This window comes from Corapipo altera, unplaced genomic scaffold (assembly GCF_003945725.1).
Source record: "Corapipo altera isolate COAL_440 unplaced genomic scaffold, ASM394572v1 104, whole genome shotgun sequence".
NCBI lineage: Eukaryota > Metazoa > Chordata > Aves > Passeriformes > Pipridae > Corapipo > Corapipo altera.
This window is the reverse complement of record NW_020884920.1, coordinates 5461988-5486854: the sequence shown is the minus strand read 5'-3', so window position 1 is coordinate 5486854 and position 24867 is coordinate 5461988. Positions and strand designations below refer to the sequence as shown.

At 50.0% G+C, this 24867-nt stretch overlaps 1 protein-coding gene across 1 annotated transcript in view; it reads left to right on the top strand.

Moving 5' to 3' along the window:
- CACNA1H (calcium voltage-gated channel subunit alpha1 H) overlaps positions 1-24867 on the top strand; it is a 133308-nt gene that overhangs the window by 42718 nt on the left and 65723 nt on the right. Inside the window, exons 7-9 of the mRNA XM_027656503.1 lie at positions 7565-7657; positions 9534-10323; positions 14837-15246. Coding sequence (XP_027512304.1) covers positions 7565-7657; positions 9534-10323; positions 14837-15246 — 1293 coding nt within the window. The remainder of the gene's footprint in view (positions 1-7564; positions 7658-9533; positions 10324-14836; positions 15247-24867) is intronic.

Sequence of the window (24867 nt, the reverse complement as noted above, 5' to 3'; positions counted from 1 at the left end):
CCCCAGGGCAGTGGGCACAGCCCCAAGGCTGCCAGAGCTCCAGGAGGGTTTGGATGATCCTCTGGGGCACAGGGGGTGACTCTTGGGGATGGTTCTGTGCAGGGCTGAGGGTTGGACTGGATGATCCCTGTGGGTCCCTTCCAACTCAGGATGTTCTAGAGGTCTGTAGTTCTTACAGGGAAATCTTGATTTGGTTTGATTGCCCCAAACCTGCTCCATGATCAGCTGCTGCTGCTGAACCTTGTTCTGTGAGTTTGGGAGAGACTCGTGTGCTGAGCCAAAGGTTCAGCTCCTTCACCCTCATGTCCCAGAGTGTGAGCTCTTGGATCCATCCAGGAGAACAAGATACACTCCCACACACTCTGATTAGTGTGAATGAGTAAAGCTCAGACATTTGGATACCTGAAATGTGTTTGGTGTCATAGTTCTGCACAGGGGGCTCCCTCTGTGCACCCTTTGCCTAATAATCTCTAATATATAATTTAAACAAGTTGTGAGATACACTCATCTATAAGCAAGGATCTCAGTTTGGCTTTAGTGCCCTTGACCTCGTTGCAAACTCTCATCTTTCAGCTTTGCTCTGCTCTAAAGCTCTGATTTATGAGGCTCTCTCCCACAATGGACTCGTCATTGCTGAAGCTAAACAGTTAAATACGTTCCCTGTGCAAAAGATACTTTACACAAACAGTGGAGACGGAGGCTAATTATGCCAGTAAATCAAACCTCATGAATATGGACTGAGGTGGGATTTGTCAGAAGCAGCAGTTGTCTGAAATCAGTTGTCTGAAATTGGGAGGATTTTGCTGCCAGATGAGGATCTTGCATTATTTAGTGTGAAACAGCAACAACTCACCTTCATTTTGTAGCGAAACCTGGATGTTTGCTGGTTTTAAGCCCACAGCTACACTTTCTTGTGGTTTTGGGCCACCACCACCAACATCTCACTTTATTACACACTTTATTGTACACTTTGCTTTTCAAGATCCACTGAGAACTGGTAGCGCTGACCAGGGATTGCATTTATGGGGAACAAATTTGAGAGGTCAGAAGTCCAAGACATGCAAAGATGCCCAGTTTCCTTTTTTTTCTGTCTTGAGAGCTACTTTTTAGAGCAGATTCATGCTTTGCAAGACTCTCAGTTTATAGAGAAATGGCTACAGTGAGCAAGCCCTCGAAGTGAAAGGAAAAGCATCTGTTCAGAGGACATTACTCAGTGTAATAAAACCTGTTGTTCTGACCACTGAGGTTACTTAACAAGATGTTTCATGAGGAAATAATTAAAATTGTGAGGTTGACTTCAAAAATAGTGAATTGATGATCTGCCAAGCACTCTGCCTGTGGAATACTCTTGTTATTCACTGGGCAGTGCTTGGGAGCCAAATCAATGTGCCCGAGAGGGCAGAACCCAGAGATAAAGAGCCTTTCAGAAATGGATACTAAAGGCCTTATAAAACTTACTGAGACCATCATAGTAATTAATAGCTCTCACAATTTATAGCATTGGATCTTGTCTCGATAAAGTTTATAAAAATAACATCTGAAAAGGCCCTGCAGCAGGGCCAGGGGAGGGACAAGGTAAAGAGTAAATAAACCCAAACGACCACAGCAGAACCCAGGGTTGCTGTTGGGTTCAGGGTGATTGGTTTTGATGCAGATAATGCCCATCTTTCCCCAAAGGACTCAATTTAGGCCGAAGCAAAAAGTGGCTGAGCACAAATTATAGCTGTCAGTCAAGGTGAAGACTTGAAATGGCTTGGAAACACTTGGGTCTCTCTGTGTTTCTGGATCACCTCCTGCCTCAGCCAGACACCGGGAGCACCTGAAATTCTGGGGTCAGGAGGAATTTCTGCTGGCCAGAGCTGGGCTTTATGGGGCTCTCAGTAAAGGCTGAGATGCTGCTTTTGGTCCCAGGCTTAGGGGAGGCTGTCGCTACAAATGAAGTTGGTTGAAGTAATTATGGGAGTGAAATGTTGCCCTGAGGAAGCTCCGGGGCTTCGTGTTCTCTGCCTCCAGTTCTCACCTGCTCAGCTCCACTTCTCACAGTCGCTTTCTGAACTTTCCTCCATTGATTAGTGGCACCTCGAGGTTAATTCCGAGCTGCAGCAGCCCCTCTGGCACCAGCCATTAGTGCCTTCTAATCCTCAGTAATTCAGTGTTTGACTTGGCTCATTGAAGCAGTTCGGGTTGGAGTTCGGGTGGGTTTTTTCCCCCTGGATGGTTCTTTTTTTCTTTTTTTTTTTTCTTTTTTTAAATGACAGTAAAGCAAAAAATAACCTGCTCTTGAATCGGCTATAGCCAAGAACTTGCAAAAATTTTGGCAGAGCTCAAAGACAAGGATTTTTATGATGAAAACTTCTTGACATAATAAAAGAAATTGTTCTGTGAAGTAACCCCAGAAAAAACAATGTAAACCTGCTGTCTCCCTGGGAGCAATGAGGAGGTCTGAGTTAATTGCCAGCATCTTTAATCTCCATCTCCCTTGTGATTTTCACTGTGGAGGTTCAGATTGACTCTGATTAGCTCGACTAGAAGACCTGATTCTGTCCCCAGTTACGCTGCTGTAAATCAGACGAGCATCTTTATTACAACTGATGAAATTGTTGTGGCATGAGCAAAGCAGGAGGGTCAGAATCACAGAAGACTTAAAAATAAATCTGATTGTCCACTCTCATCCTGTTCATGTTAGTGGGGTGATCAGGGAGTGCCTGACTGGTGTCCAAGCCAGAGATCGATGAAGTTAAAATTGTCTTTATGTTCACCTGGGTGAGGTTTTTATTAAATTCTTGCAGTGATAGGAGAGAGGATCAGACATAAGACTGGGGGCTTTAGTAGTTGCCCTCATGGGTGTTAATGGGAGAGAAATGATTTATCCCATCCCTGCCCACGGTGTGTGAGAGGTGAAGAACTGAACAAGCAGGGAAGGAGAATCAGCCTGAGCATCATATGGGGCCTCCAGTGAGTTGGAGAACAGCTCTGTGCTCTGCCCAGCCCAGGCCACTGAAGGCAAAAATCCTTTCCCCAGGCTGAGGGGACATCTGCACTTTTGGGATATATATAAGGAAGATCTGAAGCCATTAGAGAGTGTCCAAAGGAGGGACACGAGGATGGGGAAGGGCCTGGATTTGAAGCCGTGTGAGGACACTGAGGGCACTTGGTGTGTTCAGCTGGAGAAGAGGAGACTGAGGGGAGACCTCACTGCAGTTACAACTGCCTGGGCAGGGGAAGAGGAGGAGCGGGGACTGAGCTCTGCTCTGGGGGGACCAGGGACAGCAGCCAGGGAATGGCTGGAGTTGTGTCAGGGCAGGGTCAGGTTGGATCTCAGCAAAAGGTTCTCCCCCCAGAGGGTGGTTGGGCACTGACCAGGCTCCCCAGGGCATTGGGCACAGCCCCAAGGCTGCCAGGGCTCAAGAAGTGTTTGGATGATCCCCCTCAGGCACAGGGTGTGACTCCTGGGGATGGTTCTGTGCAGGGCTGAGGGTTGGACTGGATGATCCCTGTGGGTCCCTTCCAGCTCAGCATGTCCTGTGATCTCCTCTCCCACTGGGTCTGCAGCACAATCAGAGCCTGCAGCCCCCTCCAGCACAACTGTGCCAATCATCTTAATTGAATCTTTCAGCCATTTCCCTGCAGCTGCCAATATTGGTGCCACGTACCTTGCACATCTTTTTCATCAGAGCTGAATTAGGAAACGTGTTCTTGCCATCTTATCTCCGTGGATAAATAATTGTGTGTTGCATTTATTGGAGGCTTTGAACTGGTACATTTGGAGATGCTGTTTAATGTGACTCTCTGTGAACAACCACGGCTTGAACAGAATTTAATTACCGGGAATGGATTGCTGAGATTGGAAGGCACAAGAAAGGTGCTCCAGGTCTTTGGAAGACATCTCCAAAGGGCTTGGAAGGCCAAATGCTGGAGGTGCAGTCAAGTGGATTAATCAAACTGGAAAGTGAAGAGAGGAGGAAGTCATTTCTGCTTAGTGAAATAGGTGAGATTGCAGTCAGGGTGCCCCAAGGGAGGAACAGCAGGCAAAGCAAGGCAGGCTGGAAAAATATACCCATGTTCTTGGGAGAGTGGTGAGAGCTGCTGGATTTCCCTCTGACTTCGTGGAATCCCAGAATGGTTTGGGTTGGAAGGGACTTAAGGAACACCCAGTTCTACCCCCTGCCATGGCAGGGACTCCTTCACTATCCCAGGTTGCTCCAAGCCCTATCCAGCCTGGCCTTGAACACTTCCAGGGATGGGGCATCCACAAGTTCATCTGGTTTGAGAATTAAGTGTGTGGGATCAAAGCGTGCGGTGCAGCAGTGAACCTTGTGCAGATGCTTTTGTCTGAGTTCCAAAAATAGTTGGGAGAGTTCAGTTTGTGGTGTATAAACCAGCTGTTGGCAGGTTCAGGTGGTCTGGTTCCCATTTACACCAGACCTTGCTGGGGATGTGCAGTGAAAACGTCCCCGTGAAGTTGTTTGGAGCACTTGAAAGGGCAGCAAGGAAGAAGCCCCAGCAAAGCAAGAATCAGGCTGGAAAAATCCCAGACCCTGTTCCAGACCAGACAGGTGGCTGTGCCTGTGTGTTGTCCTGCATTTCTCCAGAGCTCCCTGATTAGAAAAAGCAGGCGGATGTCTGTGATCCCTCTCTCCTCCAGGACTGCTGCTACTCCCTAATCCCGGCAGCTCCGGGATCCTTCCCCTCGGTACTGCTGCATTTATACTGGATGGTGAGGCCCAGAATGAACCCCCAGAGATGTCAAACAGGAGAACAAAAGCCCAGAGGTCTGTTTATGCCTCCTGTATCCCCTTGCTTTACAAGTGAGTAGTAAATAATGCAAGTCCTAATTACGTCTTAAATATTCGCAGAGCAGGATGAGCGTTCTGAGCCCTCCGGAGGAGAAACCTGGCGTGTTGATTGATTCTTGTTCAAAGTGCTGTCTAGCATGCAAGAAAAATATCTCTATAAATGTTGGTTGGCCCTCAGTGTTGTCTCAGCAGCTGTTTCCCAGGTGGGGAGGTGGCAGCACCTGCAGAAGCCCAAGAGCAGCCCTCGGGGAAACTCCTTTTGTACGGAGGGCTCTGTGTTTAATCATTCTAATATGTTAGATCTGAGGGTTGCCAGCCAAATGCAAATTCAGTGGAGAGGTGTAGCTGATATATTTGGGGTCTCTGGGCTCATTTGTCATCCCTAAGTGTAAATGGATGGAGCACCTGCTGTGCCAGCTGTGCCTCCAAACAGGAGGGAAGGAAGGGAGGGAACTTGCAGAGCACAAAGGAAACAATTTCTTGGGTAATTGGCAGTGATTTGGTTTAGCCTTATGTCACCTCCCGACTTGATCCCTGTGTTTTCCCTGTGAACCTGCACTGGCTGTGAGAGGATCAGCTGCAGAGCACAGCCCACACAGGTGAGGGACGTACCCAGGAAGAACTTTGCTCTCTATAAATGTTTCACTCGTGTTCAGGGAAAGGCAGGAAGGGGCAGCTGGGCTTTGATTGCTTGTCTGTTCCACGCTGCTGAACACCCCGATTGCTGCCCTGATTGTTAAACCCAGGCAGCTTAACCCCTTCCCAGGCTCCACGGGAATAACAGCACTGGAATCCACACAAAAAAATGTCTTTTCTGCTGGAAACCATCTGCCACAGGTTGATCTCTGGGGTTCATGTTGACTAAAAGGATTCTTTTGGGTTTGTTAAACGCCTGCCACTTCTGGGCAGGTCGGGACAGGACAAGGGGCAGTGGTTTTAAACTGCCAAAGGGCAGGGTTAGATTAGGGTAGGGTTAGATTAGATGTTGGGAAGAAATTCTTTACTCAGAGGGTGGTGAAACACTGGCACAGGCTGCCCAGAGAAGCTGTGGCTGCCCCATCCCTGGAAGTGTCCAAGGCCAGGTTGGACAGGGCTTGGAGCAACCTGGGCTAGTGGGAGGTGTCCCTGCCTGTAGCAGGGGGTGGGACTGGATGGGCTTTAAGGTCCCTTCCAATCCAATTCCATGGTTTTATTATTCTATGAAGCAAAGCATTGTTGTCCCATTGCTGACCATCACTAACCAGCAGCGAGGGTGGGATATGAAGGAATATCTAATGGATATAAGGAGGAACAGGAGCTGTGGGAGATGTTTGTGTAAAGCAGCTAGTGTGTCAGCAGACCTGATTGCTCTGAGTCTTCAGCAGCACTGACAGAGTAAAGCAGCTGCAGAGAGAATTTTTCCCTGCTCCTTGGCAGATCCTGTTGGTTGGTTTTAGCTGGAGCTGTTCCTGCTGCCCTCTCACTCGAGTGCCCGGGGAGGGGGTGAGGTTACACAAGCCCCAGCATGGCAAGTGGGTTTGAAAACAGGCTGGTGAAACATCAGCACTGTGACTTTAGGGTGAGGAATCACAGATAGGTGGGATTTCCCTGCCAGCACCCCTGAGTGGATGCAACGAGCCCCAACAGCCTCAGGGAAACTGGGAGTGCTGATGGTTGTGGGCACAGCAAAGCTCTCCCCTTGGACATGTGCTCACGTCCTGAACATCCATGTCTAAGTTCCTTTCAGTTCCTTGACTGAAAAAACCAGGAGAAAAGAGTTGAAGGATTTGTGTCTGACTCCCCTGAAAGGGCTTTACCCTGGTGGGCCAAGGCCATGGTTTTATTCTCTGCCTCGACAGCAAGTGCTTTATGGATCAGCTTTTCCCACAGAAAGCCCTCTGCACTGATGAGGTTTTGAGCCTTTTCTTCCCACAGCAAGTTCCTTCGCTGCAAACACGGTTTAAATCAGGGATGATACCTCTGGAATTGGAGGCAGGAGCAGTTCTGGGTTTTGCCAAGGCCACCAAGGCTCACGTTGGTGTGACGAGTCGCCGTGAGTCAGTTCAGGCAGGAGCTTTGATTCTGATGGAAACGGTGCTGGAATTCCAGCTCCAGGATTAGCAGCAAGATTGCACCAGAAGTTTGGTGTGTTTTATCTAAATAAGAACTGTAAATTACGTGGTAGAACTCACTTTGCTCTGCACACAGCCTGTGTGGTGTTAATTAAATCCTCAGCTTCTTTTTTTAGTGAAAGGAAGACTGAGAAAACGAGTATTAAATCAATCCTATATTTAATTAAAGTAACTCTCTTCCATTCAGATGCTTTCCCACTATGATATTGGTGATGCAGTTGTAATCCTGAGCCAGTAGGAATCACAAAGAAATTGGTTTTGAAGAAACAAAATTGACTCAAAAACTGGGAATTTTATGGGTAACATCACAAAACCAGGAGCCAAAGGTAAAACTGCAGATCTCTGCACACAGAGGCTTTTTTGATTAGAATCCCTCCTTGGAATTTCTTGATGCTGCCTCAAAACCAGAGTTTCAGGTGGTTTATTTGAATGTTTCACCATTTCATTGTGCCAGATTCCTGTAGAAACCTCAGGCCAGTCCTTTGGTCACACTTTGCTGCTCTCCTAAGCCAACTGGGAACAGAAGTGCAGCAGGTCTGGATGGATCCCAAGAGGTGCTGTGGAGTGATGAGTACCAGGAACCATCAGAAGATTGACATCTAATAACCTTTTGGTTGACTTTTGTTCTTACAGTTTTCTTTCTCTCTCTTCCTGTAGGTTATAACCCTGGAAGGATGGGTTGACATCATGTATTACGTGATGGATGCACATTCTTTTTACAATTTTATATATTTTATATTGCTTATAATAGTAAGTATGAACTGGGAGATGCTCCTATTCCTTTTCCTTGTGGGGTCAAGTTGTTCCCTGGGCTCTTCACAGGGAAGAGCCAGTTAGGGCTCAGGGTGGGAGACTTTCCTGCTGCCATCAGGTGTGATCATGCAGGTTGTGGTTCGTGCTGTGGGGGCAGATTATTGTCTGTGACAGCCCTGCTCAGTGTCCCATGTGCTGCACAGTCACAGCCTGTCAGGCCATATGGTCTCCCCTCCCTCTCGCCCTCCAGTCTTGGGCTTGTCACCTTGATGTGTCTGAACCGCCGGGCCTTGGCCAAGCAATTGTTCATCAGAACAAAAAGCAGAGAGGCTGTAGCTTTCCTTCCTTTAGTCTCCTCAGTGTGCCAGAGGACACCTGCTTTCAGTGGAGGGCCCTCAAACTTCTGAACTTCACCTGAGCCCTTCAAATAACAATAACCCCGATGATAGCACTGCAGCTTGCTGAGGTCTTACGGTGCTGTCGTTCCTAAAAACAAAGTATTACCCACTGGAGGTGCTGGAGGTTGTCTTCAGAAGCTGCCATTCCATGTTAATAAGGTTCTGTTTTTACAGTGGGCACAACCTTCTCCAGGGGTCTACACATGTGGAAAAGGGAAGCATTTAAGTCAAGAAGGAAGCAGAGGGAGTCCTACCTTGTAGTTGTAAGGCAGGACATGGGATGGAGGCACTTAAAAGTGCTTTGGAGGCTGGATATTCCCTGTATATAACCCCATCCTCATCAGTGTGGGTTTAAAGGCCTTGGGAACTGAATCTAGCTCTCACCAGCAGTGGGAAAGGCATGGATCAGAGCACTGAGAGTGTCCCAGTCATGGAGAGCATTTTGAAGTCAGTGGTTTTTGAGCTTTAGCAATGGACCATGAATAGTAGGGGTTTATGCTCCACTGCTCTGAGCCCTTCTCTACATATGGATCCTTGCAGAAAAGCCAGAAGGTGACTAATCTCCAAGTCACTTGGAGCTGGGAAAGGCACCCTTGCTGCTTGCCTGCCAGCATCCAGGCTGATATTCCAAACTGGAGATCAGCACCACAAACCATCTCCCAACGGCTTCCCCTGAGGATTCCCCAGACAATGGTCCGGATTAAATCCATGTGTGTCCTGCTGAGCCCAGCACAGAGGTTTGGCCCTGCAGACAGTGGCACTTCCCTGACGTCAGTCCCGTTCACGCCCAAGGGCACCGATTCCCTGCTGGGAATATTTGACATTTCCCTTTGGCGGATTTATGAACCCAAGTGGTGAAAAACCAGTTTGTGGATTCAACAGCTGAGGGAAGAATGCAGCCTTAGGTCACTTCACATTCTTGTCCTTGGGACTTAAAACTCAGTTATCACCCAAGAACGCATCAACTCAACCAGGCAATAAATCAGGCCCCTCTAGGAGCACTGAACCTCCTGGAGGTGCATTTCTCTGTGGCAGAGAGACACAAGAGTAAAAAGGTGGACTCTGTTAGGGTGTGATCAAAGTGACTGAAGAAAAGACCCTGTTCCAGTACAGCACAAATTGGACTTCAGACCATCTCTCCCTGCAGGTTGGCCAAATGTCCAAGACAGCTCATTCTGTGGTGGTGACTGATTGACTGATTGCCTCATGTTCCACCCGGCGTTAGCAGCAAATGTCATCCGTGTTGAGGGGAGGAAAGTGGGGAGGGCCATTGTTAACAACTTGCTTTGCCATGGCCAAAATAATTTAGCATGGTTTAGGAGCAAATTTAGAAGCCTGGGCATGTGTGGCCATGACATTTGGTGAGATTTGGCACATTTGGAAGTCTCACCAAGAGCCGCACTTCATGTCCAGACGACGCGCGGTGGTGAGGAGAGTGAAATCCCTGCTAATCCCTCTCCCCGTGTTCCCTCCAGGTCGGTTCCTTCTTCATGATTAACTTGTGCCTGGTTGTGATAGCAACACAGTTCTCCGAGACCAAGCAGCGGGAGAACCAGCTGATGCAGGAGCAGCGGGCCCGGTACCTCTCCAACGACAGCACAATCGCCAGCTTCTCGGAGCCGGGGAGCTGCTACGAGGAGCTGCTCAAGTACATCTGCCACATCTTCAGGAAGGTGAAGCGCAGGACGATCCGCCTGTACAACAACTGGCAGAGCAAGCGCCGGAAAAAGGTGAACCCCAACAGCGGCACCAACGGGCAGAGCCACCGCGGCCGCAAGCGCATCACCTCCATCCACCACCTCATCCACCACCACCACCACCACCACCACCACCACTACCACATCAGCAACGGCAGCCCGCGGGGCCCGCGCCCCAACCCGGAGATCTGCGACCTGGAGCTCAAGGTCATGAAGCCCGGGGGGCAGCTGATGCTGCCTTCCCCGGCCCCCAACGCGCAGAGCCCGGCCCCTCACCCCGACGCCGAGTCCGTGCACAGCATCTACCATGCCGACTGCCACGTGGAGGGACCCCCCGTCAACTGCAAGTCTTCCAACGCCCCTGCCGGCATCAAACTGGCTGCCGGGCTCTCCAGCCGCGGCAACATGAACTACCCGACCATCCTGCCCTCACCGACGGGCAGAGTCAGCTCCGTGCCCGTTCCCAAAGGGAAGAAGAACGGGAATTCGCCGGTGGCCGTGGTTAATAGCCCGGTGAATTTGGGCGTGGATTCTTATGGGAAGCTGCAGCAACTGGTAGGAGAACATGGTAAGGATCATCAAACTGAATTTTTATTTTTTTTTTTTGCTTAGGAAAACTGGGCAAAGGGTGAATTGCTCAAGAGCTGAGGTGTTAATGGTGGCCTTGTGGCTGCTGAAGGCAGAAGGAGGACAGGTGAAGACTGGGAGCTCTGTTCCCTCTATCCTTGTGTTTGCAGTCACTGGGTAAAGCAAGATACCAGATGGTCCAGGCAGTGAGTTCAGGCCATTGCTGGAGGCCTCTTTCCTGTGGTCACAAAACGTGGGTTTGAGCTCCTCTCACATTCCTTGTGATATCCTGGAGGTTTTCCCTCTCTTCCCACCCAGGAACAGACCTGGGCACGCCCTGGAATTACATCTCCAGTGAGTGATGGACCTGCCAGCTCCATCCCTGAAGCAGAGAAGCCCCAGGGGCTGGGAGGTACCTTGAAAGGGATGAGCAGGTGAAAACTGGTGGAGAAGCATGAGATACAGGAAGGGTAAGAAGTTTAAAACAGGGAGGCACTGAAAAAACTCAAACCAGACACTTCTAGAAACTTCCAGTTCTGCTTTGAGGGGCCCCTGAGCCTCTGAATTTCTTCTTGGCAAGGAGGAGCAGAGGGTTTGGAGGGAGGCCCATGGCCACTGCAGGGTTGTGCTCTGTGCTGGTCCTCAGAGGATGTGAGGAGGGCAGGAGCAGCAGAGCTGCACATCTCAGGCACTCCCCGTGTGCAGAAGAAATGTGGCACTGGGTGTTCCTGCAGATTTGGAGCTCCATTCAGTCTGAGGAGCATTTTGGGGGACTCTTTTGTACCTCAGTCCCATCCCTATCTGTGCACACTGCAGCAACACCAGAACAGTCAGTGAGGTTTTATCTCCCCTCACATATAAATCACCCACTGGAGCAGTGATTACACGCAGCACTTGGGTTTCTAGTTTGCAAAACGTTTTTCCAGCCCTTGTAGCTGGAGCTGAAGGCTGAGGAATAGTCTTAAGCCCTCAAACAGTGAAAAGTCAAAAAAGATCCAGCTTCTATTTTTTAATCTCTTTAAGCAAAGTCGTCATCTGTTTTTTTCGATGCCTGTGTTTTCCAAAACTGTTTATCTGCGTGTGCATGGACACAAATATTTACCCTAGTGATGTATGAGCCTAGCTTGGGGGGGGTCACAGGAAAGGTTACTTGCCAGAGAGGTTGGGTGGCTTGTCTTTGTGAATTTTTTTTTTTCCAAGTGACCATACAAAAGGGTAAAAGTGGATTGTTTATAGAAACTGCCTTGGGCAGCCGCTTCTGAACGCTCAGGAGCTTGGCAGAGGGGGCAAGGTTAGTTCCAGCGTTCTTCTGTTGTTCAGCAAGGACTTCATGTGAATCACTGGTTCATCTTTAACTGTGCAAATGAGTGAAGGTTGCTGGGAGAATGTGTATTTACCTTGAGATAAAAGCCCAGGCTCTGCAGAAGTCTGGGAGCAGGAAGGCAAGGAGGAGCAGGAGAGCTGGTGAAGTCAGAGGTTTGGATCTTCGTGCTTGGAAGGGGAGCTGCTCCTGGGGTCTTCAGGAGAAGAAAGCCCCAAATCTTAGTCCCAACTGTGATATCCCAGGGCCAGTTCAGGGATTTTGGAGATTTTCACGTAGCCTGAGGTGGTTCTTTGAAAGCTGGAGATTAGATCGAGTTGTTATTAATAATGCAATTATAGTGTCCTCTTTTCACAGAGGGATTTCAGCCCCGAGGATGCCAAAATGCTTTAAACAAATCTCCTGGAATTATTTTGTCTCTTTCAGAAGTGTGGTCACAGCTGGGGGAAGGGATGGATGCTGCTGATCTTGGCTGCTGAGCTGCTGCTTATCCATCCCCTGAGGAGCCCAGGGGCTGGGAAGGGATGGGAGGCAGCCGGCTCCATCTGGAGACCCTGTCCTGCCCTGTATCAGTGCCCAGCTCTTCCCCTCCATGGCTTTGGCTCTTTCCAGGCCCTCCTTCCCAACCCAACAGGGCTGAGTCGGGTTCACTTCTGCACCACAACACCCTTCACAGATCAGAGGTGATGGATGTGACTTCGAGGCTTCAAGGATGATCTTTGGTGCCAAACAAAGCAGCTCCTGAGGGTGTAGCTCCACCAGACACAGGTCTCAACTCATGTTTCTCCATCCCTAAACTCAGCAAAGGAGCCATGTGAGGTCCTACCCAGTTCTCAGTGGGGAAGGTGAGATGGGCTCACGAGCTCTCCCAGCCCTCTTGGTCTCAGCTTTTTTGGGCAAACAAAAAGCTGCCCAAATTCACTTAATTCCCTCTCTCCTCTTACGAGTCAACAAGCAGAGTGTGTTCACTGCAAGACTTGTGCAAGGAGAGCCCAGAAGTGATAATTGAGAGCATTAAGGAGGCATTAGCAGCCAGGGCACTCGCAGCCCCAGCTGGAAACAAGGTTGGTGTCTGCTGGGAAAGATGCAGTTGTGGGAGAGAGTATTCTCTTCCCTCCTTTTGTTGTGGATTTGAACAGCATAAAGTACAGGCTGTTCCTCTGTGTTCTCGTGCCCTGCAATGCTGGGAGGTTATTTTAGCAGGCAGCCAAGGAGACTCTGGTATTTTGAAGACATCTGTGGCGCCAGTGCGTTTCATATAATTTTTAACACTTTGATAGCATTAAAAGCTGTCTGGAAAGCCCCTTCCCTCTGTTGTCCATCTACTGTGCCTGTGCTGAGCCTTTCCATGTTGGACCAGTCCTGATCAGGAGCTGGAGTGCAGTGCTGTTGCAGGCTGAGCAAGGAGGAAATATTCCTGATCCTCCTGGTGTCCTTGATGTATTACCAAGAGGCCTGTCCTGGCTTTCAGGGCTGGTTTGAAGGTCAGTGATGTCTCTGTGACGTTCAGACAAGTAAAATGTATTTTGACTCTTGTCACAACCCAGTTTTCAAGTGATTGGGTTGCTTTGGCTTTGTCTGGTGCTGCCTCCTCTTTAAAGATGTGCTCAGCCAGGAGTGGCTGAAATCAGCATTCCTGCTGGGTGAGCTCCAAGCTCCAGGGTCCAGAGCCAGGAGCATCCAATGCTTTTATCTTGGACTCCCCAAAACCGATCCAAGTGGTCCCCATCCAATCTCCAGACAGGAGCATGTGGATGTGGCACTCAGGGATATGGTTTGGTGGTGAACATGGTGCTGGGCTAATGGCTGGACTCGATCTTGGAGCTCTTTTCAAACCTTAATGATCCTATCATAGGGGAAAACTGTCCCCTTGACTTATTTCTCTGAATCTCAAGGAAAACTTCCATTGGTGCTTAAATGGCATTTTGTGGGAAGGGTCCCATGCTCCCAGTATTGTGTTCATGTTGGGCTTTTTTTCCCCCCTACCATTAATATCTGGTTCCAAAACATGAGGAAACTAAGAATTTGGTTCCTAAATAAGAGGAAACTAAGAATTTGTTGTATGTTAAATATGAGGAAATAAAATCTAGTTCCCGTCCAACCCAAATCATCCTCGTCACCCTTGTCCCTGTCTTCTCCATTCCCTGGCTCCACGAGGGCAGTCAGAATTTCTCCTCACGCTGCAGAACATGTGGCAATGTGTTTGATTTTAAAACCCCCTGAACACTCAGTCCTGGGCCTCCAGCAAAGAATTCACCTGAGCTTTATTAAAGGCTGAAGGAGAGATGAAGGAGACTGAGGGGACTCCCCAGAGCTGTGATCCGTGGTCTGGAGCCACCTTTGGTCCGTTCCTCCCTCTCCCTCCTCATTATGAACTAAATGGAAGCACTGTTGGAAGCTAAATTGGGTGTAGCAGCTTGATAGCTCTCAGGTATCGCTGATGATGTGAGCCTGGGCAGAGGTAATCAGGAATAATTGAAAAGGAGAGGTGTGTCCATCAGCCTTCCCTCAACCCAGGGCACTGAATGGGTGCCACACTCTGGAGGGGATAGAGGGTGAGTGTCAGGGCTGGGGGAAAGGAAATCAGAGGGGGAAAATGAGGCAAAACTAGAGCTGCTGGGTAAGATGGCTGGCTGGAAGGCTTTTTTTAAGGGTGTGGAGAATAATTTCTATGAGGAGCAGCTGGGTGGGCTCAACCTGGAGAAAAGGAGGCTCAGGGGAGAGTGTTTCAATCTCTCCAACTCCCTGACAGGAGGGGGAAGCTGGGGAGAGGGGGTGGTTCGGGCTCTGCTCCCAAGGAACAAAGGACAGGAGGAGAGTAAACAGCCTCAAGTTATGCCAGGGGAGGTTCAGGTGGGATATTAGGGAAAATTTCTTCACTAGAAGAGTGGCTAACCACTGGAAGGGGCTGCCCTGGGCAGTGGTGGATCACCATCCCTGGAAGTGTTCAGAAAACACCTCCAAGAACCACCACGAGTCAGCCCCGTGAAGCAGACGTGGCACTTCACAATGTGCTTTAACGGGCTGGTGTTACTTAGTCAGAGATTGGTCTGGATAGTCATGGAGGTCTTTTCCAACTTGAATGATTCCATGATTAAGTTTGTTTGAGGAGGGGGCAGGAGCTGCCCTGCCCAGGGCAGCCCAGAGCAGGGTGTCCCGGCTCAGTGGCTCACGGTGCGCGTGTCCCTTGCAGGTCTGCGGCGCACACCCAGCCGGCTGTCGGGGCTGAGCACGGCCCCCCTGCCCAGCCCCCCCGGCCCCACCCTGACCTGTGAGCTCCAGGACTGCCCCTTCTGTGCCAGCCTCCTGGACGACCCCGAGTTCGCCCTCAGCGACTCCGAGAGCTGCGACTCCGACAGCAACGGCGTCTACGAGTTCACGCAGGACCTGCGGCACGGCGACCACCGGGACCAGCTCCAGCAGCAGAGGGGCAGGAGGAGGAGGAAGAAGAAGAAACCCAAGGAGAGGAACAAGGTCGTGCAGCTGTGGAAGGCTTTTGGCAGCAAACTGAAGAGGATCGTGGAGAGCAAGTACTTCAACCGGGGCATCATGATCGCCATCCTCATCAACACCCTGAGCATGGGCATCGAGTACCACGAGCAGGTGAGGGCGGCGCTGCCCGGGGGAGATCTGAGGATGGGAGATTTTGTGGCGTGGGGTGACTCTCAGAGCCGTGTCAGAAGAGGAATGAGGAATTTTTGTGTCATTTGGAAGCACCAAATGGGACTGAAGGCTTGGTCCTGTGTGTGCACGATAAGCAGAGGCGTCCTTGGCGCGTGGAACGCCTGGGAGGGGGTGAGGGGTGAGGAATTTAGCTCTGAGGTGGGCAGAGCTTAGATGTATGTGTTGTCCATGTCTGCTCAGAGCCTGGCTGCTTGTTGGCTCTGAATTATTCATATAAACACGAATTTTTCTGGTGGAAATACCCCGTTGGTCTGATGGTGGTGGTGCACAGTGGACCTTGCAGTGCAGAAATTTCTTCTTTGATCCTGGACCTTTAAATAAAGACTTGAACTATCAGGCAGTGCTGAAACAGCAAAGAACAATAAACAAAGGTTAGTTTCTCCCTGAGGGCTCCAAAACCTTTACTTTACTGGGGTGCAAGTAGGTCTTTCTTTTAAGTAGTTGGAGAGAAACTGTGCTGTTCTTCCCAGTGTTAGTCTGAACGTGGTGATGGCAGAGAGTGGTGCTGGCAGTGAGGACAGCTTGTCCTTGTTGGCTGGTGGAGGCTGGAGGGGCTGTGCAGTGGGAGAAGGGGGGTGAGTCATCTGAGTATCTCCAGTTGGTCGCTCTGGGAAGGTTATGTTCTTCTGGGCTTTTCTTTCTTGGAAAAAACTGGTTATTTTCAACCGTTTTCTCTGGAATTTCTTGTGCCGCCTCTGTATCAGGTGCAGGAAATGCATCCCAGTGAGGCCAGGAGATCCTTGTACTCATCTTGTGGGAGCTGGATAGTCAGAGGTTCATCCAGTGCTCCCCCAAAATCTTCACTGCAGGATCAGGAACAGGTCAAAGTTATTTATGAAGCTTTTCCTCCTCTCTTCCGTGGTCTCTCCGTTCAGGAGTGAGGAGGAAAGGCAGGCTGAGTAGCATAATACATCCAAAGGCAGGACAAGAGGCTCTGCATTATCTTTCCCATCATTTCCCAGGATTAAGTCCTGCTCAGGACCATGACAAACAATCCCCTTGAGTGCTACTACTTGATTTTCTCTGCACTCCTGTGCTTTAAAACCTCCATATTTCGAGCTGAGACATATTTTCTTTCAGAAAAGCCAGTGCTCAGCTAAAACACCCAAACCTCAGGTGTGCAACAATAAATTGGTTCAGAGTTCCAGCAGAGAGTGTCCAAACCTAACAAGGATAGAGCTGTCGCTGTCGGCTTCCTGTCTGCTTAGTTGTTGCACAACAAGTTTTAAAATTGGGAAATACACCTTGTCAATAGCTCCTGAATAGACCATTCATTCCTCTTGGCAGCTGCATTTCTGCATGGATACCCTTTTGTCAGGTGGATACAGCTTTGTCAGGCCTTGGATATTGCTGTGATGGGAGCTGGGGGAAAACCTTAGGCAGGCAGCAGTGAGAAAACCCAGGGATCGCATGGATTGTGTCCACAATCACTTGGATGAAGGTAAATTGTGATAATTGTATCCTTGCTGCTCCCACAGGAAAGCTGCAGCTGTCAGGTTTATGTTGGGTTTTACCTTGTAAAAGATTTGCTTTAAATCGTCTCAAAGCCAATGGCAATAAAGGTTCTGCAGCTTTGGGCTGCGGAGCATCAGGTTCCCACCAGCACTGCCCAGTGTGGACCCAATAAAAAGGGAGGGATTTTGAAGTGAGACCTGTAAAAGTTCCTCCACGTGCCTGACTGCAAAGTGTCCCTGGGACACAGCAGGATAAGTGGAGCTGTCAGAGCCCAGCGTGGTGACACCTCACCCTAACAGTGAGGTGTCCATATCAACAGTGTCCCAGAGGATGAGGCGCTGTCCAAAAGCAATAGGAAATGGCTCTGGGCTCCCAGAGTGTTTGGCAGGAAAATCCGGGGCTGCTGTGGCAAAGTGGGGTGATTTGGGAACCCGCAGCCCCCCTTTGTGTGAGAATTGGCTGCGAGGCTCGAGGTGAGGGCTGCTTTGTGTGGAGATCAGAAGGTGCCTGAGCCAAGTGTCCCAGCCCCACGGTGTGGTGTTGGGGTGGAGGGGAGGTGAGAACAGCTCTGTTTGGGTAAACCATGAGCATTGCCAGGAAAAACACTTTCAGCACAGCTTTGTGGTTCCTGAGTGGCAGATGCTGCCCGGTCCCTCTGCTCGGAGCAGGTCCTACCAGGCGAGATGTGAGCCTTCCCCAGGCTGTAACCAGCTGTGAGTGTTGCCATATCTCCTTCTCTACCCTACCAAGGGCAGACCTGGAGGTCGTTCCCCAAGGCATAAGGATTTAGGAGCACTCTGTGGCTGTCCCTCTGTTTTCCTTGCTCCCACCAAGCTGTTCAAGTGTTACCCCAAGAGCAGCGTTCAGGGGCTTCCATTGGGGAGCTGGTGCTTTGTGCCTGCTGACAACACCATGGGGAGGGGTCTCCTGGGCCCTGAATCCCTGCAAAACAGAATCCTGGAACTCCAGAATGGTTTGGATTGAAAGGGACCTTAAAGTCCATCCAGTTCCAACCCCTGCCATGGGCAGGGACACCTTCCACTAGCCCAGGTGGCTCCAAGCCACATCCAACTTGGCCTTGGACACTTCCAGAGGAGGGGCATCCACAATTTCTCTGGGCAAACTGTCCCACCAACACTCCCCACCATTTGTTCTGGGTGAAGCAGCTCAAGCAGGTTCCCCGATCTTGACTTTTGCCACTTATTTTCAGCCAGTGACTGGTTGTATCAAACTGGGCTGGAAACAAACCAGTGCAGCAACCACAGAAAAGCCTTCCCCAGATCTCACTGTCTGTAAGGAAATGCCAAATCCCTTTTATAAAAAATTATTGGTGGCTTCCTGCCTTTCTTTTCCAGCTTGTCAGACTTCCTAGTCATCAGTGGCTTTGCAAGTAGATGGGCACAGCACAGACATTTTGCTTCGAGTGCTGTTCAGAGCCAAGGCATCGATCCTGTGTGTGTGGGAGGGGTGGGGGGTTCTGAACAACATATGGTGAGGAAGATACAGCAGTGCTGGTCCTGTGTTATCCTGCCTTTCATCCTGGGACACGGCACTGCTCTGCAGAGAAGTCTCACGGAGCCCTCTTGAGGCAATGGAGCATCATTGTCCATGTGTTCTGGGTGAGGGAATCGAGGTTGGAAGGTGCCAGGCTGGAGGCAAAACCTGGTGGGCTTCTGGCCCTTCTTGTAACCACAGGGCAGGGGGACGTGGGTGCTGTAGCAGAGCTTTGGGAGCACCCCTTGGCAAGACAGGAAGGTGACCTCCAGATGATTGAGAGCCTTGTCCATATCCAGATCTCCTGAAGGCTTCAGGATGTGTTTTTATGGGAATGTGAAGCTCCCAGCACTGCTCACACAGCTGCTCTGGCTACTCTTGGCTAATGTGGTTGGCACCACCCCATTTAATGCATGTAGCCCATGTAGAATTATAGAATCATGGAATGGTTTGGATGGGAAGGGACCTTAAAAGCTCATCTCATTCCATCCCTGCCATGGGCAGGGACACCTCCCACTAGCCCAGGTTATTCCAACCTGGCCTTGGACACTTCCAGGGATGGGGCAGCCACAGCTTCTCTGGGCAACCTGTACCAGGGCCTCCCCACCCTCACAGGGAAGGATTCCTTCCTAACATCTAATCTAAACCTGCCCTCTGGCAGTTTAAAACCATTGTTTCCAACCCTGTAATTCCCTTCGAGGCCCAGGATCCCATCCCATGGCCATGGACACAGTGGCTGACTCTCAGGAAGATGAGGAGATGCTGGAGGTGCTTTGCAGAGCTGTCCTTTAGTGATCCTGCTCTCCTCACAAGGCAGGATAAAGATTTAATGGCAGCACATCCCATTTGTGGCAGGAGGCAGCTGCTGATGGGAAGCGAGTTTCTTTGGGATTCCAGTCATTAGCAGCAGTCGGATCCTGCCCAGCTCATCCGTGGGGTTCACAGGCAGCTCCTGCTCCAACTGCACCTCAGACACAGCTGGGAATTAGGAGCTTCCAGGATGCTCTTAATTAACAGCAACCCAACTTGGATTCCAAAGGTTAATTGCCTGGTTTGGAATTCCTGGTGTGTTTTTTTTTTCCTTCTGCGCTTTATTTATTTATTTGAAGCCCTCAGACAGCTGAGGAAAGCCAAGTACAGAGCAGAAGGCAATCCTTGCATTAATTTCCAGGCAATTTCAGTACATTGGGTGATTTTGTTGTGCATTCATTGCAGCTGACAGTTCTCCAGAGTGGCTGAGAACGTGCCACGGCACTGCAGCAACCGAGCAGGAATAGTGCACTCCAGAGGCATCCCCTCTGCCATGCCTTTGGGACAGGGGGATGGGATACCTGGGATATCCAGGATGTTTCCAACCACTGAAAGGTGGCTCCTTTTTGTCCCAGGAGCAGCTTCACTGACTGCTCTGAGGAAATAATTGCTGCTTCATAGGTTTCCTTGATTCCCAGCTCTGTGGTTATCCAGTGCAAGGACAGAGTCCTTCATTTGTCCAGGAGAAATGCTGGTGTCACCTCTTTGGAGCTCTGAAATCACCCAGGAGCACCTCAGGTTTAAATTGTAAGAAGAGCCCCCCACTTGGCTTCCCAGAGGAATTTGCTGAAGTAGCTGTTGATACTTGTAATGATTCCACATAAAAGGCTCAATTTACATCAAATGGCACTAGAAATGCTATTTTACATTCACTTCTCAGAAGAGAAGTACAAATTAGTATTTGTTCCGAGCTATTGCTGTTCAAAGAGCTTTTAATTGCTTTTCTGATCCCTCATCCATGGGCTGTTCCGTTCGGAGCAGCTGCCTTTGGAGCAGGTTGGAGCTGACCTTGAGGGGCACCCAGTGGTCCGTGGCTTGTCAGAGTGAGAGAAGGATTGGTTTTGAGCAGCACATTTTGTTATTCTGGAGTAAAAGTAATTCTGTGTGATTTAAAGTAGCAACTCACTTCTCCAGTGACGTCCTGCTTCAGCATTTGTCACTTCTGCCTTGAAAAATTGGTTTGGCATGGAAAGCTCAGCACTTACTCAGAAAGCAGAGGAGAATCTTTCAGCAGCGTTTGAAGCAAATTGCTTAAATTCCTTTTGAGTTGTGAGTCAATAAAATACTATCCTGGCCTGAGATTCTCACTTTCAGCTAGCAAAACTTGTTCACTCTTCCAAATTGCTGCAGGATCCAATTTTAAGAACTCACACGCTGGCTGCACTTGAAGAAAACAGATTCCCCCAGTCCAGCCTGGGATGAGAAAATCCACCCAATCTGTTTGTGCTTATTTGACTAAATAATGGGAGACTTATTCTGCCCTTAGCAGTCCTTTGGTTTATGTGTTTGTGGTGTGTCAGGTACATCCCAGGCTGTCCCTTCCCTGCTCCCTCTCTGAGGTCCCAGAGTGGACTTTCCCAAACCTTGGTTTGGTCAGTGGAGAACACACACAGTGATGGAAATTTGGCTTTTTCAACAAACAACTTGTGGTAACCTGAATTCTGCCTCCACCTCTTGGGAGGGAAGAGAAGGGCTTTGTCTGGTGAACTTGGGAAAGGAAGGGGCATTTTCCACCTTTTCTGCCCCAAGATTATACCATGTTTTTATTGCTCTCCAGACCACCTTCCTCCAGGCCCCCTTTTTCTTCAGACAGACCCTCTGTCAGGTCAGGAACAGTTTGGGGATCCCTCTGCACAGTTCAGGCTGCAGAGCTGCTCAGGTCCAGCAGCATTTACACCTGGCAAGGTTGATTCCCACAATAGAGGGAATCAAGGATCAGAGACAAGGTGGTATGAACTGGTGGCAAATATTTTTGGGTAAAAGCAGGGTGGAAAAGCAGATTTAACCCTGGCTCAGGGTTAAATCACTGTCTGCTGGACCTGAGCTGTCATGGCAAAGGGTGTGGAGCCTGACACGAGGGGTGTTCAAGGAGCCTCCCCTCTGTCTTACTCTCTCCTCTTGTTTAACTGACTCCTCCTCTGCTCTGTTTTCCTTCTCTTGGATCATATGTTCTTGGTATATTTTTTTTTACTATATAAGGGAAAGCATATGAGATCCTTCCATTCCTGTGCCTCTGAGCAGACATGAACAGCACCTCTCCAGTGCAGAAAGTGAGGGTAATAACTCAGGGAGTGCTGACATGCTGAGCAGTCGGGGGAGAGGCAGAACAACAGGGGGGTTTGCAGTCTGGGCTGGTTCCTATGGATGTGCTCATTAGCCTGGGGAGTAATTCACATATTCCCTGTGGAACTGTGGGCACGTTTTCCCACCGGTTCCTTCCCCTCACTTGTGCCATTAGTTGCTCTCTGTGGTGAGGGATTGGCCACATAAATCACAAGCAGGTGACAGGAACAGCCTTCCCAGCACAGGCTGCTGGGTGGAAACTGGAGATGTGCTCAGCACCAGGACCAGCCCTGCAGGGTGCAGGACCCACCAGCTGTGTTTCTTCCATCTGGGTCATGCAGTGATTCAGCTGAGCCAGATCTCAGTGCCCTGCCAGGCTCCCGAGCCCTGCGAGCCCCACGCGATGGCAGCGGGCCGGGACGTGGGGAATGCAGACAGACTGTTTGCATTTCAGCTGGCAGGTAAAATAAACCAAGTGTAGCACAGCCCTGAGAATGAAAGCAGAGTGCACTTTGCCAGCTGCATTTCATCAGGAATGTGTGTAAATCCCAGCCAGGGACGGCCAGTTCAAACCCTGTGTGCCAGTGGCTCTGACGTGCTCCGGGACAGCCGGGCAGAGGGACCCCGTCATGAGGGAAGTGGCTTTTCCCAAACAGAGAGTGGTGTTGTGTGTTGAGTCTGTGCCTTCCTGCTGGCTGCCAGCTCAGTTCTTTTCATCTGGGAGTGGGTTTGTGAGAGAGGCTTGGCTTTGATCGGGTGCTCCAAAGCAAGTCCCTTGTCTGAGTGATGACAAGATGCGAGTTCAAGGAGGAGCTGGAGTGTGTGGCTCGTGGCAGCTGCAACCAGCAGCTCCAGAGACATCACTGTGCCCTCAGGCAACGTGCAGAGCCCCAGCCAGGTCCCTCTGAGCAGCCCAAGCACGTGGCAGCAGCTTCCCATCCTCCCAGCTGGGACAAGAGCAGGGACAGCAGAGAACAGCAGAGGGGGAATTGGAAAAGCCTGAGACAGTCAAACAGCCCGTGGGGGCAGGAAAACGTGCTTAGGCTTGGCAAGGCTTGGAGAGGATCGTGCCCTGGAGTGGTGGGAAGCAAGGAGTGGTTTGGATTGACTCAGGAGGGATGGAGCTGCTGGTCTGCCAGGAACACTGCTGTTAGCAGAGGATGGCTTTGTCTCCTGACTCTTCCCCAGACTGTCTGCATCCATCTTGTGTTTCCTTGGATTTTTGGTCTGGAAGGCAAGGACTGTGTTTTGTTCTGTGCACATCAACCTGCCATGTGGGGCTCCCAGGCAGGGCCTGCTGGATGTGTCAGGTTGGATATCAGGAAAAATTTCTTCCCTGAAAGCCCCACTGGAAGAGGCTGCCCAGGGCAGTGGTGGGATCACATCCCTGGCAGTGTTCAGAAAATGGTTCAAAATATGGTTTAGTGGGCTGGTGGTGTTTGGTCAAAGGTTGGCCTTCATGATCTGGGAGGGCTTTTCCAGCCTTAATGATTCCGTGATCCTGTGTCATTAAAGGTAATAATAACAGTGGGAATGGGAAGAGAGCACTGCACCTCTCCTGGACCAGTTTATATAATAGAATCATGGAAGGGTTTGGGTGGGAAGAGACCTTAAAGATCATCTCATTCCAACCCCCTGCCATGGGCAAGGACATCTCCCACTATCCCAGGTTGCTCCAACGTGGCCTTGGACACTTCCAGGGATGGGGCAGCCACAGCTTCTCTGGGCAACCTGTGCCAGGGCCTCCCACCCTCACAGGGAAGAATTTTTTTCCTAATGTGCCTGGAAGTTGCAGGTAGACTCTGGAACTGAATTTAGAGCCCAAATTCAACCCAAATGCAGCAGGAGTGGGCACAAGGGGGTTGCAGATGGGGAGGGCAGAACCTGCTGGTGCTGTGCCATGGACTGACAGTGCCTGTGGATGGTGGTTCCCAGCTGGGAGAAAACAAAGGAAATGATGCTGTTTAATTTAATACTTCTGTGCACTTCCAACCATTCCCTGTGCATGATTGCTTTCTCTGCAGACCTGGAGGACACAGAAAGGCTTAAAATATAGAACTGAGAAAATGTTATGAAGATGTAAAAAAAACCAGCCATGCCACACCTGGACAGAAAGGGTTGGCTGTACTTGGCAGTGTATGAAATGCTGGTAATTCAGGGTGAAAGCTCAGTGTGGAGATTGTGGCATTGCTCAGGTGTCCTGTCCATCGTCCCTCTGGAGCTGAGGCAGAGGATTAAAGGTGCTCAGAGTAGCAAACTATCACCTTCCTCCAGGGAGAACTACCCTGCACAGAACCAACCAGGAACATTCCCTGCTGCCCTCAACCCCAGCCATGAATTTCCCTCGGATTTGAAGCAGGATTCTCCACCCAGGACAGTGAGATTTCCCACAATTATGAATGAAGCTTTAAATGCCTCCTTGAAAGCTCCTCCTGGGTCTTTTGTTACCAGATGGGGCTGCTTTTTTATAAGTGGTTTTGAGAGGTGGGGGGGAGAGAAAACTGCATCTGAAAGGAGCGAGACTCTTGCTGGAGAAAGAGGGAGGTTTGGCATTCCTTCATGCATTCTTTTAAAGCTCTATTTTTGTTTGCTCTGTCTGGTTTACAGCCCTAAAGACAGCCTGACTCCCAATTTGGGAAAAAAAACACTGTTCACAGGCCTTGGAGCATCAGTGGTAAAGCTTGTTAGAGCAGAGACTCTGCCACTGAGGAGGATGGGGCAGGAGCCCCCTTGGATTCTTTCCCCCATGAGGGGATTTCTCAGGAGTTTTCTCTCCTACCTGATCCCTGTGCAGATTAACATCTCCTCTCTCCCTGTCCTTGTCCTCTCCTTGTCCCACACACAGACAAATCCAAAACTTTTTAGTCCAGTGCCCCTGGAGAAAGCAGCAGAAAGAAAAGTAGTTTATTTTATATACTCCAAAGGGAATTGACTTTGCAGACAGATGGATCCTGCAGTTCCCTGACTCTGGGCATGACTATACATGGATTTGTCTGTTTGGATTGAGGGGGTTTGTGAAGCCAGAGTGTGCTGGCTGCTCCTGGCAGCTCTACCTGGAGCTTAGTGATGGGATCAGGGCAATAAAGCCCTGGCTCTGTGTTCCCCTTGCTCTCAACTATCCTGAGTGCAGGCAGGAATTTTGCAGCTCCAAGCTGCCCCAAATCCAATCAATAAGAGGAAATAAATCAAACCACAGGGAGAGGATGGGATATGGGAGAGAATCAGAGTTTTTCTTTTGTTCCTGAAGGGTTCAGAGGCAGAACATCCACCCTGTGAGCATCGTTTGTCCCGGTCAGGGGTGCAGGGAGTGCAGTTTGAAGTCATTTGTGGAAATGAGTTTGAGCCAGGGAGGCCAGAGCAGTGTGGGTTGCTGGGCAATTATCTCCTTGCCAGTGGCCTGTGTTATGGGGCTGTGCTGCAGAAGGTCTCTCACTTGTGCTAAAGTCTCCTGAAGCTGCCAAGAGAAGAGATCAGCATCTTGAATGTCTTTAAAGCAGA